Source organism: Grampus griseus (genome assembly GCF_964374135.1).
Source record: "Grampus griseus genome assembly, chromosome: 6".
NCBI classification, from domain to species: Eukaryota; Metazoa; Chordata; class Mammalia; order Artiodactyla; family Delphinidae; genus Grampus; species Grampus griseus.
In genome coordinates, this window is record NC_139000.1 from 107,842,775 (window position 1) to 107,857,555 (window position 14,781).

A 14,781-nucleotide genomic window follows, 5' to 3' on the forward strand; every position below is an offset into this window, starting at 1 on the left:
AGAAACAGGTACAGTATCCTAAGTAGCAACGATCCTTTCAGCTAGACAATGCAAATGCAGTCGTGGACCCAAAACCATGCTATCAGGTAATACAAAAGAAAAACCTGTGAGGTGGGACAGAGTTAAGTCACAGCCTTGCTCTCTATCCCCCGACACTTCCACTACCAGAAACCAGAAACCTCTGTAAAGGTGTTCCCCCTTACTGTCGCTCATACCCACGTGGTCTGTGCACTCATCCAGTGAACCAACCAGCCCTTCATGTCCTGGCCATCCTGTCTTTAGTAGTAATGTTTTCATTGCTCCTTCCAATTTCTGTTTAAACCTCAGCTCTGTGAGATGCCCTTACTATGTTGTGTTCTTCGGCCATTTTATACACTAGCCATTTGTAAATGTGTTCCTTTCTCCAAAGGGATCTATTCCAGGGGCCCCGACTGATATAAAAGTGCCTGTTCCAAGCCATTAATAGTATTTTCAGCTATGGCTTCTGTTACAGTGTAAACAAGCCCAATATGGACCATCTATTTCTGCTAAAATCCATTGAATCCTCCAAGAGACTTGGGCAAAGACCCTAAGCATTCTATCTGCCAGCTGTGTGTTAGCTCTTGTCCTCGGGAGATTCAACTCAAAGGCGATTTTCAAGCAATTCTTTATCTTGTTAATATTCCAGACAAGCTCTGACCACATCAGTGGCTTCATTGGGCAACAGAGGGACATGTTCTGTCCATTGCTGCATGGCCTGGACACCACCATGACTACATCAAAGACCAATCCAAGACATGTGCCTTGGCGCTGTAGTCCCCTTCTGAGCTGGTAATTAGATGGGGACTACATGACCTAATTAATTCTACCCTGGGATTTCTATAAGGAATTGCATCTCCCACCTTGGAATGTTCCTTTTTTTCAAGAAGAAATTGTTTTTTCGTTTTTCTTTTAATATAAAATTTATTTATTTATTTATTTTGGGCTGTGTTGGGTCTTGTTGCTGTGCATGGGCTTTCTCTAGTTGTGGCGACCGGGGGGTACTCTTCGTTGCGGTGCACGGGCTTCTCCTTGCGGTGGCGTCTCTTGTTATGGAGCACGGGCTCTAGGCACACAGGTTTCAGTAATTGTGGCATGCAGGCTCAGTAGTTGTGGTTTGCGGGCTCTAGAGCGCAGGCTCAGAAATTGTGGTGCATGGGCATATTTGCTGCCACAGCATGTGAGATCTTCCCGGACCAGGGCTTGAACCCGTGTTGCTTGCATTGGCAGGCGGATTCTTAACCACTGCACCACCAGGGAAGCCCCCTTGGGATGTTCTTAACTGCCCAATTAAGGGCTCATTTGCCTGACCATAACGCAAGACCACTGGCCAGGACCCAGGAGTCTCTGAATATCCAGATATAAAGCTATAGCTTTGAGATCAAGAACCGGTTCTTGTGATACTGCCACATTCACTGCTTCTCAAATCAGCCCATTGTGTAGACTTACCTACTCATTCCACTGCAGGTACGCTGTGAGTCCTGACCATCCATATGAGAGTTTCCATTGGTGAACGAAGGGACCTGTTTTTCCTCAATGGGAAGAGAAGCATGAGGTTCATACCACTCTGGGTAGCTTCCATCATGGGTCCATTGTCGAAAGGATACATTTTCATATGATGTACTTCACCCAAGTTACTCCTCTTAGCTTGTTCCTGAATATGTCATTTTCATTTTTATCAGGGAACTTGAATGGAGATGCCATTTTGACATCACGCATGACATGGTAGATATCTTAGACCTAAATAGAGTCTGGTATTCTTCAGATTCCTTTAGTCTAGGGACTGTCTCTACCAGAGCCCAAGAGAATGCCAGTAGCTGTCATTCAAATAGGTTAATCTGCTCACGGCATTAGAGCGTTTTCTGGTATAGAATCCTAGCAGCCACCTTAGGGTGCTATTATTGAGCTTTTCCCAGAAACTCCAGTCTGCATGTTTTAGTAGCAGATACCTCTACAGTTGATGACTTTTAAGGCCTCAGAGAGGCAGCTTGGGTTATTGCCTGCCTCAGACGTCTTACAGTTGGCCCTTGTTCCCCTTTCGAATTCAGTCTGTCTTGGGACTTCCCGGGTGGTCCAGTGGTTAAAACTGCGCCTTCCAATGCAGGGGGTGTGGGTTCGATCCCTGGTCAGGGAGCTAAGATCCCACATGTCTCGCGACCAAAAACACCAAAACATAAAACAGAATCAATATTGTAACAAATTCAATAAAAACTTAAAAAATGGTCCACATCAAAAAAAAAAAAATCTTAAAAAAAAAATTCAGCCTGTCTTTCTGTCACTCTGTACACCATGACCAACAGAAACCCGGAACGTATCTGCCAGATTTCAAATAGTGCTGAACGCTGTTTTCCTTGTCGTGGGATCCAGGAGAATAGCAGTGTGTCCTTTACTGTTTGTGAATTGTCTCGAGTGGTTTATCCAGGATATTTCCAGAAACTTCACTGATGGCACTGGGCTCTGACTCTTGGCTGCCTCTAGTGTGAATCTTAAGCTTTACCTAGTCACGTGTGCTACTACACTTTCCAAACCTTGCCTGACTTTCTCCTCCAAGAGGAAAGTTCTCATTCATCATTAACCAGCTTAGTCTGACAATGATTTGGACCAAACTGTTTCCAACCAGGTTGTGACACATGTTGGAGAAGTCAGGTTTCCTTAAGGGACAAAGAGTAAGGTGACAGTCTACCCCACATGAAGACTCACTGTGTTTGAGGGGTTTTTTGGGGTTTTTTTTGTGTGTGTGCGGTACGCGGGCCTCTCACTGTTGTGGCCTCTCCCGTTGCGGAGCACAGGCTCCGGACGCACAGGCTCAGCGGCCATGGCTCACGGGCACAGCCGCTCCGCGGCATGTGGGATCTTCCCGAACTGGGGCACGAACCCGTGTCCCCTGCATCGGCAGGCGGACCCTTAACCACTGCGCCACCAGGGAAGCCCTGTTTGAGGTTTTTTTAGATTGGGATTGAGAGGAAAGATGTAGCCAAGTGGACCAAAGCATACCAGCCTCCTCTGTCCTGAAACTCCTAGAGAGGTTTTACCATGTCCACCTCGTGGAGGCAGTTGTAGGGACTTCCTTAGTGAACCCATGTAGTCAGCAGTCAGCCTGCAAGACCTGCTTATTTTTATCATAGTCCAATCAGGACTATTCCAGAGAAAATTAACGAGGGGCTAGCACCCCTGCTGCCATCACGTCCTTAATCAGAGCTGAGTTTTCTTTACCTCCCTGGAATCTTGTGCTGTTTAATAGTTACTACAGCGGAAGGTTTAGGCAATTCTAAGGGCTCCCATTTTAGTACATCCAATTACAACTGGGCTAAGGAACAGCAGTCCAAGATTAGGCTCACGCCAGAAATGGCAAGGTCCTTCATCCACAGTCACATCCTTCCCAGTTATACATTTAGCCAGAGGTGATACTGCCTACTGGCTACGTCTTAGTCCCTTCTTTTCCTATCTGCAGTTTTCACTACAACCATGATACCTACGAATGCAGCGTCACTCTGCCTCCTTCTCTGCTCCACCAGCTTTTTACCATTGCTGTTAACTTCGCCTTCTCATTTCCCAGCAGTCTTACTTCTCATGGTGCACTGGCTTCCACAATCTCAAAAAGCTGTGTTCACCACCCCTGGCCATTCTCCATTAACCATGGCACACAGCCTGGGACCCCACTCAGAACTGGACAAGGAGACCCTGGCCTTCGTGGGCAGGCTTCTTTGTGTCTTCGCAGATGCAGTCAATTCAGCCACCGCGTCAGCGCCTTTTGTTTGCATTCCCATTGGCACCACTGGATTAACTTCCGAGATGAGAGTGTCAGATTTAACAGGGTTCCTTAAGGGAAGCAGCTGCCGGAACTAGAACAGATTTTCTTCCCCCCCAGCTGGCGACAACGTGTCAGGAAATCTTTCATAGGAATTCTGTCAGTTTTCGCTCTTTTCACTCTGTGTCTTGAAAGCCACCTAAAGAGAGCTGATAGAGTCTTCTCTGGCCAAGTTCTTTCTTCTGAATGGCCCAGATTTTTTTTCCTTCAGTGAAACCCAGCATGTCAGCTGCAAGAGTAAACGTGTCCATGAATTGTATATACTCTCCTGCCTCTCCCTAAAGAGAGCCACCTGGGAACCCAGGCCTGGGGGACTCCCCGAATCACCGTGTCTACCAGAGTTTAGCTCAGAGCATGTGGTTTGGGGAGGCTCATTTTTTTTCTTTTTGCATTATTATTATTATTTTTTAATTACTGTATGGCCAGCCCAGGTTTGCTACATCCCTTAAGAGAGCTGCGTCTTCTTCAGGGCTGTTCCAGTACACAGCAGAAAGACAACAGGCGGCTTTCCTTCTCAGCATAGATTCACATCACCCAAGGCTTCACCCACTCCAAAAGCGTCCTTGAATTTACGCCTGCCAGCAATTCCCAAACGGCAACATTGCAGCAAGTTAGGAGTTCGCATTCACATCAAACGTTGTTTTTCAGCTGCAGCATGCAGAAAAATGATCAGCTCTTATGTCAATTAACCTAAAGATCCTGGCAAGTGTGAACCGCCCAGATATCTGCTGGTTCTTCTCAGCAAAGCGGCCCAGCTCCTATTTACTTTGTCCCGTGTGGTGTCTACTAGCCCCATGAGGCTGTTGAGCCCTAGAAATATGGAGTCTGAATTGAGGGGTGTTACAAATGTAAGGTGCACACTGATTTCAAGGACTTAGTATGCAATAAAGAACACAACATTTCTCCTTTAATTTCTACTTGAGTCAACGTTTGAATAATATTTAGGACGTATTAAAATTAATCTTGCCTATTTCTTTTAATTTAAATGTAGCTAATGTAAAGTTTAGATTTAAAATGACACACATAGCTTTCGTTGGTGGTTCCCATTATATTTCCACTGGCCAGGGCTGCACTGTAGTCACTAGTTTCCAGTGTTATTTGCCTGGGGTGGCAGAGGAGTGACATCAAGATGAAGTGCAGTGTCCCTCGAAGTCCCCACTGGACTTGTGCTTTCATCGTGAGCACAGGCTGCAAAGCTGCTTGATGTACGTGCTCTGGTTTCTCTTTCCCCCAAGTGGTTTTAGCTGCACAAAGCTAATCGGTTACTAGGAGACAAAGCCGCTTTCTCCTCAGTTTTATGACCCTGTTTCCCTTCGGTTTTATCTCACTCATCATCCATCTGCCAGTTCCACAGGGCATATGTGTGTGTCATCCATATCCCAACAGTATGATTTATCCCCAGTATTTTCTGTGGAGCTTTTGCAACCTCAAACCCAGGGAGGGTCAGGGTCACATTCTCATCAGAACTCCCTCCCAGAACCTTTGGCTGCATTGAGTCTGAAAGGATCTGAAAGCCAGGTCTCCTTCCGTCACCACCACTGAGGTTTTAGGTTCAAACTGTCAATCAGACCCTCCAGACACAGTAGGCTTTAACCTAATATTGCATTTACTTGGTCCTCTAGGAGCATGCGAGGCAGGTGACACGCCAGACACAGCATCTTCATTTCATGGGGAGGTCCAACAGCGACTCAAGAGCTTCTTCCCCCCGCCCCTCCAGGCTTCAGGCCACTGAACTGCTCCCCCAGGGCAGGTGCCACAGTAAAGGGAGAAGACTCCACATTCCTGTTTTCAAGGAAATCATGCTGGAAGAACTAGGTCTTTCTCTGCAGTTCTCAACAGCCAGGCTTGGTGTTACCCCTTTACTCACAGTTTGCTGGAAAGATCCAACTGAGAAAATATAGTTGTTCACTATGTATGTTAAATCTTAAATCTCAAATCTCTGTTTTGAGACAAGTGTGTATGTGGGAGGCTCTCTAAAGGTCTGAAAATATTCAATTCTCCAGAACAGATGGACAGTGGAGGAAGGTGGTTAAAATGTACAAACTTCCAGTTTTAAATAAGTTCTAGGGACATAATGTACAACATGATGACTTGAGTTAGCACTGCTGTAAGATATATCATGTATGATATAGTGGAAAGTTATGAAGAGAGTAGACCCTAAGAGTTCTCATCACAAGGAGAATTTTTTTCTTTTCTTTTTATTGTATCTATACAAGACGATGGATGTTCACTAAACCTATTATGGTAATCATTTCACCATATGTGCAAGTCAAACCATCATGCTGTATATCTTAAACTTCTACGGTGATGTATCGATTATTTCCCCATAAAGATAAAGACAATAAAAAGAAAACAGTTACTTAGCCTTAACATTTCCATGGTGGCTAAAAACATTGGCAGTATAAATGAACATCCCTATTAAAGACCACTAGAAAACCAATTTCCAATTTTTGTAAGACTGCAACAGTTACATGTAATTTGGATCATCAGCTTTTATTTTAGACTTGTTTCCTCAAAATTCAATTGCTTATACATCTTACAGTTGAGATATATTCCAGTAATTATATCTTTCTGTTTTTCAGGTATAATTGCCTTATTTCCTAATTCCCCAAAAAACTGTTTCATACATTATTACATCAACTTTGATCATCCTCTCAGTTTTAGAATCCATTTAAATTTCTATTTTTCGCTTTCATATTTTGTAATATACTGTTCATTAGGCCTGTACTATCACAGACCTAAAATAAATTTTCAAGAGTTTGAGCCAGTTAATTACTTTTAACTCTTATGTTACCATCACAGAGTACTTTCATAAAAATTGAGCTGTAACAACTTTTTAAGATGTCATCTTTTAAACACTGAATTTTAGTAGCAAAAATCCAATTAATTGGCAGTTATCTACAGTTACATTCCAAACAAATGCATTAAATTATTCATTAATGAATTTCATTATAAAGGATTAAATACCATATTTTCCTATCATGAACACATTTCATTTATCATTTGTTAAAATTAATTTATTTATTTTATTTTTGGCTGCGTTGGGTCTTCGTTGCTGTGCGCGGGCTTTTCTCCAGTTGTGGTGAGCAGGGGCCACTCTTCATTGTTGTGCGCGGGCTTCTCACTGCGGTGGCTTCTCTTGTTGCGGAGCACAGGCTCTAGGTGCGCGGGCTTCAGTAGTTGCAGCGGGCGGGCCCTAGAACGCAGGCTCAGTAGTTGTGGTGCATGGGCCCAGCTGCTTCACAGCATGTGGGGTCTCCCCAGAGCAGGGCTAGAACCCGCGTCCCCTGCATTGGCAGGTGAACTCTCAACCACTACGCCACCAGGGAAGCCCTATCATGTTTTTATTAAGTAATTTTTTCTTTAAATTTTGTTTTTTTCATATATATACATGGAGAATTCTCTTCAATTTGCAACATTTTAGAGAAAAATAACAATACTTTTAGGACCATGATAAGTTATAATTTTCTTTAACATGAAACTTCTGCCAGATTTCCTTCATAATTTCAACAAAACCAATGTACCTTATAAGTAACAGTATATGAACTAGAATATCTGGCCATCTGATAGTATGCCAAATGGGTTAGTATAAAACATCAAGTGAGAATAACAATAACCAAGCAGTGTTGTCGATCTAGATTGTATTTCCCAATGAAGTAACATGAAATTGTAGGAAACAGGCATTAAAATGTTTGCCTCCATGAAAAAGAAAAATTCAAACTATGATCATGGTATTTTCCCTTTGACATCATATATGTACACATTTAAACACATGATGTGAAAAAAATCTAGTACATGAACATATATAATATCCAAATAGATTTTTTTCTTGCTCAATTTATTTAGATATTCTAGCAATATGTAGACAATACCAGAATATTTAATTTTTCTATTAAAACATAACACTTGAGTGTTTCATTGAATGAACACGTCTGTATGATGCAGCGGGATAAATCAATAAAACTTGAATAGGAAAGAAAAGCAACTCACCTTTATATGTTTTACCTTTTCATTATAATAATGTTATCATTTATCATGATAAAGCTTAAGTTATGGTTCTGAAATGCCTGGTATACATGCCCTATTCCATGACTAAAGTGCTTTCTTTTTTTTTTTTTAACATCTTTATTAGAGGATAATTGCTTTACAATGGTGTGTTAGTTCCTGCTTTATAACAAAGTGAATCAGCTATACATATACATATGTTCCCATATCTCTTCCTTCTTGCGTCTCCCTCCCTCCCACCCTCCCTATCCCACCCCTCTAGGTGGTCACAAAGCACTGAGCTGATCTCCCTGTGCTATGTGGCTGCTTCCCACTAGCTATCTATTTTACGTTTGGTAGTGTATATATGTCCATGCCACTCTCTCACTTTGTCACAGCTTACCCTTCCCCCTCCCCATATCCTCAAGTCCATTCTCTAGTAGGTCTCTGTCTTTATTCCCGTCTTGCCCCTAGGTTCTTCATGACCTTTTTTTTTTTTCTTAGATTCCATATATATGTGTTAGCATACAGTATTTGTTTTTCTCTTTTCTGACTTACTTCACTCTGTATGACAGACTCTAGGTCCATCCACCTCACTACAAATAACTCAATTTCGTTTCTTTTTATGGCTGGGTAATATTCCACTGTGTATATGTGCCACATCTTCTTTATCCATTCATCTGTCGATGGACACTTAGGTTGCTTCCATGTCCTGGCTATTGTAAATAGTGCTGCAATGAACATTTTGGTACACGACTCTTTTTGAATTATGGTTTTCTCAGGGTTAAAGTGCTTTCTAATGTTTTTCTTATGACAGGATGATGAGGTAAGGGAAAGCCGATTCAGTTTCACAGCCTATGGAATGGGACCGTGTCTGCAAACAAAAGATGGTGTGACTCCAAAGGGCCCAAACCATCCTGTCCAGGTAATGCCAAAGAGCCTGGATGAAATGAGGAAGGTCTTCATTGACCGGGCCAAGAAGATTGACACCATCTCCCGAGCCTGCTTCCCATTAGCCTTTTTGATTTTTAATATTTTCTACTGGGTTATCTATAAAATTCTTAGGCATGAGGATATTCATCAGCAACAAGATTAAGTCTCTGGGGGTGTGCAAGTGTGCAAACTGTCAACTCAGAAGGAAGGTTTTTTGCCATAGGGTTGTGTGTGTGTGTGTGTGTGTGTGTGTGTGTGTGTGTGTGTGTGGTGTACAAATGACCATTTGTCATATGTGGCATATGGAAAGGTATTATTATGATTTGCTATGCAAAGTCATGAGGCAGTTGAGTACTTTAATGGATACAAAATATATATATTATAGGGATTCTATTTCATATTAATTTAAGATTATCTGTTTTTTCACAGTAAATCGTACAAGTGGAAGTATTACTGTCAATGTGTTCGTATCTAATATATCACATAATATAGTACATGTGAAAACTACTTTGGAATTCTTTGATTTTTAATTCAATATTAAATATCACAAAAGTAAAATTTGCACAGAAAACTTTGGAAAAGGAAAAAGGGGAAACGTTGAAGATAAAAAATCAGTAGTTTGAGGCTTTAAAATATTTTCTTATACTGTAGTTACAAAATAGAAAAATAATCAGATAAGTCAGTGGGAAACTCGCTCAATAATGATAGAAGATTGTACATACACATGCTATAGAACCAATTTAGGGAATAAAAAATTTAAATTAGAAGATTAAAATTAAAAACTTTGTTGTTTAGATACTAAATTTAGTTGTTTAAAATACTAAATTTCCCTCTTTGGAAATTTTTTTAATGGCCTAAGCGATCATATTATATACAAAATCTACTTTTCATAACTTTATATCTCTATGAATGAATGTAGGTATACTGAAAACATTATTGTTTTTAAAAAGTGTTATAGCTGTGTATTTTTAATTTTTTAAATAATTTTAATTATTGCCAAACACTGAAAAATTCAAGCCAGCATCTTTGTTTTGTTAGATTTTTAATAGTTGCTTAATTGTCTGTAAGTAATTATGTTTACTGTTTTGATATAATTGAATAAAGTTCAGTAAGGCTTTTATATTTTAGCTTAGAATGAGACTTTAAAATTCAATGGGATTATAGTATTTACATTTTGATAAAAATGAATTTACTGAAAACAAATATGGATTTAGAAAGAGTTTTTCATAAGAACAGTTTTCACATCAAAGTTATATGGGTTCCAACTCCTAGCTCCAAATGTAAAGATGGAAGATTTTAATTCTAAATTATATAAACAAGTCATTTCTACAAAGTGAGGATTGATTATTTTATATTTCTGAATTAATGATTTCAATATATAAGCCATCCACTAGATGTGAATAATTCTAAATAAAATTTTTACTTAAAATTTATCAGCATCCCCATGGAATTATTTCAACTACAATGGGGCATTAACTCATTTCGTGCAGTGTAATTAAGTGCAAATATATGATAGAGTTCTAGGTTAAACTGAACCAGATTCTGATTCTTTTCCAGTTTTGCCACTTTTGCATTATTTTTGTCATTAATGTTGTATTTTTAAAAAGCTCTAGAATGCTTTTTAGGAATGTTTAATTACTGGTCAGATTCACTAGATGGAAACTCGTACCAGATTATTGACAGAGAAAAGTTTAACCGTTAAGAAAACGATTAACTCAGATTTAAGAGGGAAAAAAAAGCCAGTTCTTGAAATGGATGGTACCAGTTACTGCCCTTTAACCACTATCAAACTAAAAGTAAGAACTGCCATTTAAAGCTAACATGTCTCAATGTTATTGAACTTTGGTCTGTCTAATTGTATTTTTTTAAATAACTTTAAAAAATAATGTATGTTTAGCAATTTTTGCTAGTAAAAGACCAAATTACCCTCCTTTATAAGTAATTTAAAACTATTAGGAAAGAAAAATGTTTGGCATTAAATGCAAATGCCACAGCCGAAAGCAGTTATTGCTATGTACTTTACTTATTTTGAGGACTGTTCACCCCAGAGTTAAACATGTCCTTCTTCACTGAGGATTGTATGAACCAAAACCATGAAAATATATTCTTGTACTCAAGATAGATTAGACCAAGATATGCTGTTGGTGTTCTCTGAGGGTAAGCTAGTTGGTTTGAATTAATGATAAACTACATTGTCTCAATGTGTCTCTGAAATACTTGAATACATTTTTCTGTACTTCACACATCTTAGTTTTAAAGTTCTTCATCATTGCTTAAATTAAGTGAATTATGCCAAAAGCAAACACAAATACAATGGACCTATGCTCCCAAAGAAATTCATGGACATCACTTGTTTTCATATTTGAGAATATTAAAAATGTCTCTTTTTAAAGCCTGAAACTTGGAATATAAGAATACTAGCCACACAACAACTTTTTCAGCAGGGGCGTTGGTATGGTAGAAATCTCCCTATCTCAGAAGGATTACACTTTGCTTAGGTATATATAGTTGTCTCACTATACTAAGAAAATACATGGACATTTCACTCATATGGCAACAGTGACATTACAAATATAGCTGAATTCAAAATGTTTAAAGGAATCTGTCCCCTCTAATGAACTCTCATAGACCCTTTAAAATGGGAAAACGACATTATAATTAACATCCCGAGATGGTATTTGCCTAAATAAGCCCTGTGTCAAACCCTAATATTTCAAACTAAACCAGACAGAAATCTATTAACGATGAGAAAATTAAAATGTGTGCATGTACCGTGAGTACCCACACATAAGCTGGAATTCTAGTCTGGATATTCTGAAGCATTTTGAAATAGTCACATTAGAAAGTTTGTAATTTTTCTACATGCCGTTTACTTCACTTTTTTTTATAATTATGTATCTCAACCATTGACATCTATGGTTCCATATGAATTTTTAGGAAACCTTGTACCTTAGTATATATGTGCCATCCTTCTCTTTCTTTCCCAACTATTAGAACTGGAGTTCAATTACAGTGAGGACCTAGAACTTTCTTTACTATTTAAGAGATTCCAGAAAGTTACTGTAGAAGCAAGAAAGCCAAGGGTCTTTAAAACTTCTCCATACTTTCTGGATGTTTCTGCATAACAGTGACTCACCTGGAGAGCCCATCCAACTCCCAGTTGCTGTATTTAAGGGACTGTCATGACTACTTATCTTATCCTACAGTCAACTCCTATTCTATGGCTATATTCTAACAATTTTTACTTTAATTTTGATTTATAAATGCTTTAAATCTGTATACCCCTAAAATATAGATACATACACTGGGTTTATAAACTCCCAGGATCTTATGGAAGATACTGGAAATTTTAGGGAAAAATGTGAAAAAATAAGCCAACATGTTTTATAGAAGAGAGCAAGATGTTAACTACTTCAGCACTCTGTGCGACCTAAGTGGTTATAATTTTAAGAGAATAATACGTGTATCCTCCATACTATACATTCTCTTTTCTGAATGTCTTTCATCCCATTTAAAAAATATACTTTTCTATTCTTAACATGATATACCTCACCTGCTAGTCACTTTGGAAGACTGAATGTTATACTGGCAGCTAAATTTTTCTTTCATCGATAAAGTACACATTCCATGAAATGGACCGGAGGAAATATGGGACTTGCCAATATTAAACATAGAAAATACTCTCAATATTAAAAGTAGGAAGCTGGCAATACTGACATCCACAGGTGTCCCCTGACAGCCACTTAGAGCCCTCTCAGAATGAAACTCAGAAGGAATATAAGCCACAGTTCTTAGACCAATCAATCATTAACAATCTTTGAGGTCATGTGTCCGACTCTAAAATAGATTTCACAGACCTTGAAATATAGACAATAGCAAAAGCTCTCAAAATTTACGGGGGTATACCATCTGTATTTCTCAGCTAGTTGATGCTGACCTAGTAAAGAAAAGCAGACCACTCCTAGGACACAGCACTAACTTTTATATAGTCTGTATTCATTCATGCTGACAAGGTGAAGACTGCAAAGTAATGAACTTGATTGAAACACATTAAGAGAATAAGTATGGTTTCCACCTCAAGGCACTTTAATTTTAACAGTCTATCCAAGGCAAATATCATCAATGGAAATATAGTCTATGCACTTATAATTATCTTAGTTCACTGAAGGGATTAGTTGGAAATTGTCTTAGTGACTCAGAGAATAGTTTTTGCACCTTTATAATTGCAAGCTTGCCTTTTGAATTATACTTACCTTTTAAGCACATTTATGGTAACGACAGTTTGCTTGTTCATTTGGGTATTCAGTTTTTGAACTCGATAATTTTATTGCCTAGCCTTGGCTTTTGGACTGAGTTACACGCTATTATAGCAGTGTTGGAACTTTTAGCACCATCAGCTCTGGCAGACTATGAAAACTTGCTGGCATCATATGCATTTCAGAGAAGAATTTAGTGGCAAAAACTGCACAATTTATTAAAGTGACAAATTTCAATATTTCTTAAAACTGTATGCAGAAATGTCTAACTTGTTCAAGCAACATTAAAGGACTTTCTGGTGCAGTTTTTCCAATATTTTTGACAAGGCCACTTTCCCTAGCTGAACCTATCTGAACAATGGGCAGTGGAAAAGTACGACCATGAAGATTAGAATTCTATAAAAGACTGAAATTTTGAATATAATGGCGAGCAAGTATTGTTCTCCACAATGCCTCCGTAATTCCTTACTGTATCCTCTGCTTGGGACCATTCATAGCAGTGCAGAAACAATCATGTCCATCCCAATTGAATTGAGCATTGAATATCAACCTTTAACTAAGCAAACACTCACCATCTCTCGTTTCCAAGACATATTTTAGACCTTAAAAAATGAGGTTAAAGGGATGCTAAAAATGATAAGAAGAATTACAGTTTGTGGCTGTAAGACAATGGGGTGTTTTCAATGAAATATTTTAGAAAATACAGTGTATATGAACACACACATTCCCTCTTGATTGAATACAAACAAAACACCCATAATACCTGAGCTGTCTTCCTCAGCAGATGCATTGATTTTTATTTCCTGGTTCATATACTACAAAGAGTGATAAAAAATAACAATCCCATTTTATTCTCATTGCTATATAAATTCTTTGTGAATAAATAGGTAGCACACCATAGGAATTGTGTTAAGTTAATTAACTTTAAATTTAAACTTTTATCCCAGCCCCTGTTCCTCTATAAGAATATACTGAACTTCCATAGGGAAACAGCTGTTGTTCTAATTACTTAAAAAGTAAAGTGATGCATATTCTTCCATAACCAGGATGCTTAGAGCCCATGCATAAAATAGAGCCCCCTAGGATTTGAAAATAACTAGGGCAGGGAAAATATTCTGGAGAAGCTTCTACCAGAAATCAGCCCAAAAGACAGAGTCCTGAGCTAGTTGCTAGGATCCTCTTACTCATTTTTTCTTCCACCTTTTTTATGTTGCCTTAATCTCTTTCCTTTTCCCTCTCTTACACATACACACACACACACACCCATACACACACGTGCACACACACTTCTCATTATATATTGTTCATGGGGTAAATTTCTTCAAATTGGAAATGCAAAGGAAGTCAACTTTTCTGGGCAAATGTCCATAATCCTGTGACGTGTTTTGCAATATCAGTGATTCCTGGTGGGAAATATGAGCTGTGCAGTCATTTGATTTGGCCATCCCTTATTTATGAAACCATAATACTTTGTTGCAACAGCTCATGAACAAAGCTATGTGGATCAAATTTTCTCCAACTATTAATGATAGAATTCTAAAACACTGCTCGGACTGTCTTTGAAGAATGACTAAATATTTGTCAAACAGTGCTTCCAAAAGACGATCAGTAATAACTAGTACTATTGGATGATTTCACAGTGTCTTAACAGGCAGTTTTCTCAGTATTTTTTATGGCTCACACATAAACAAAATAAGAGAATTTTAAAGGTGGTGGAGTAGTATTTTAAAAAATAGTGATTCTGATTCCTACCTGTACATCAGAATCCCTTACACACATTTT

At 38.7% G+C, this 14,781-nt stretch overlaps 1 protein-coding gene across 2 annotated transcripts in view; it reads left to right on the forward strand.

Annotated features, from left to right (window-relative positions):
* GLRA3 (glycine receptor alpha 3) overlaps positions 1-8,906 on the forward strand; it is a gene marked incomplete at both ends in the record, with an annotated part of 155,120 nt that extends 146,214 nt beyond the window's left edge. For both annotated transcript variants that reach the window (XM_082657174.1, XM_082657173.1), the window contains one exon: positions 8,628-8,906. In XM_082657174.1, the coding sequence (XP_082513300.1) occupies positions 8,628-8,906 (279 nt within the window). The remainder of the gene's footprint in view (positions 1-8,627) is intronic.
* Between the last annotated feature and the right edge of the window lie 5,875 nt (positions 8,907-14,781).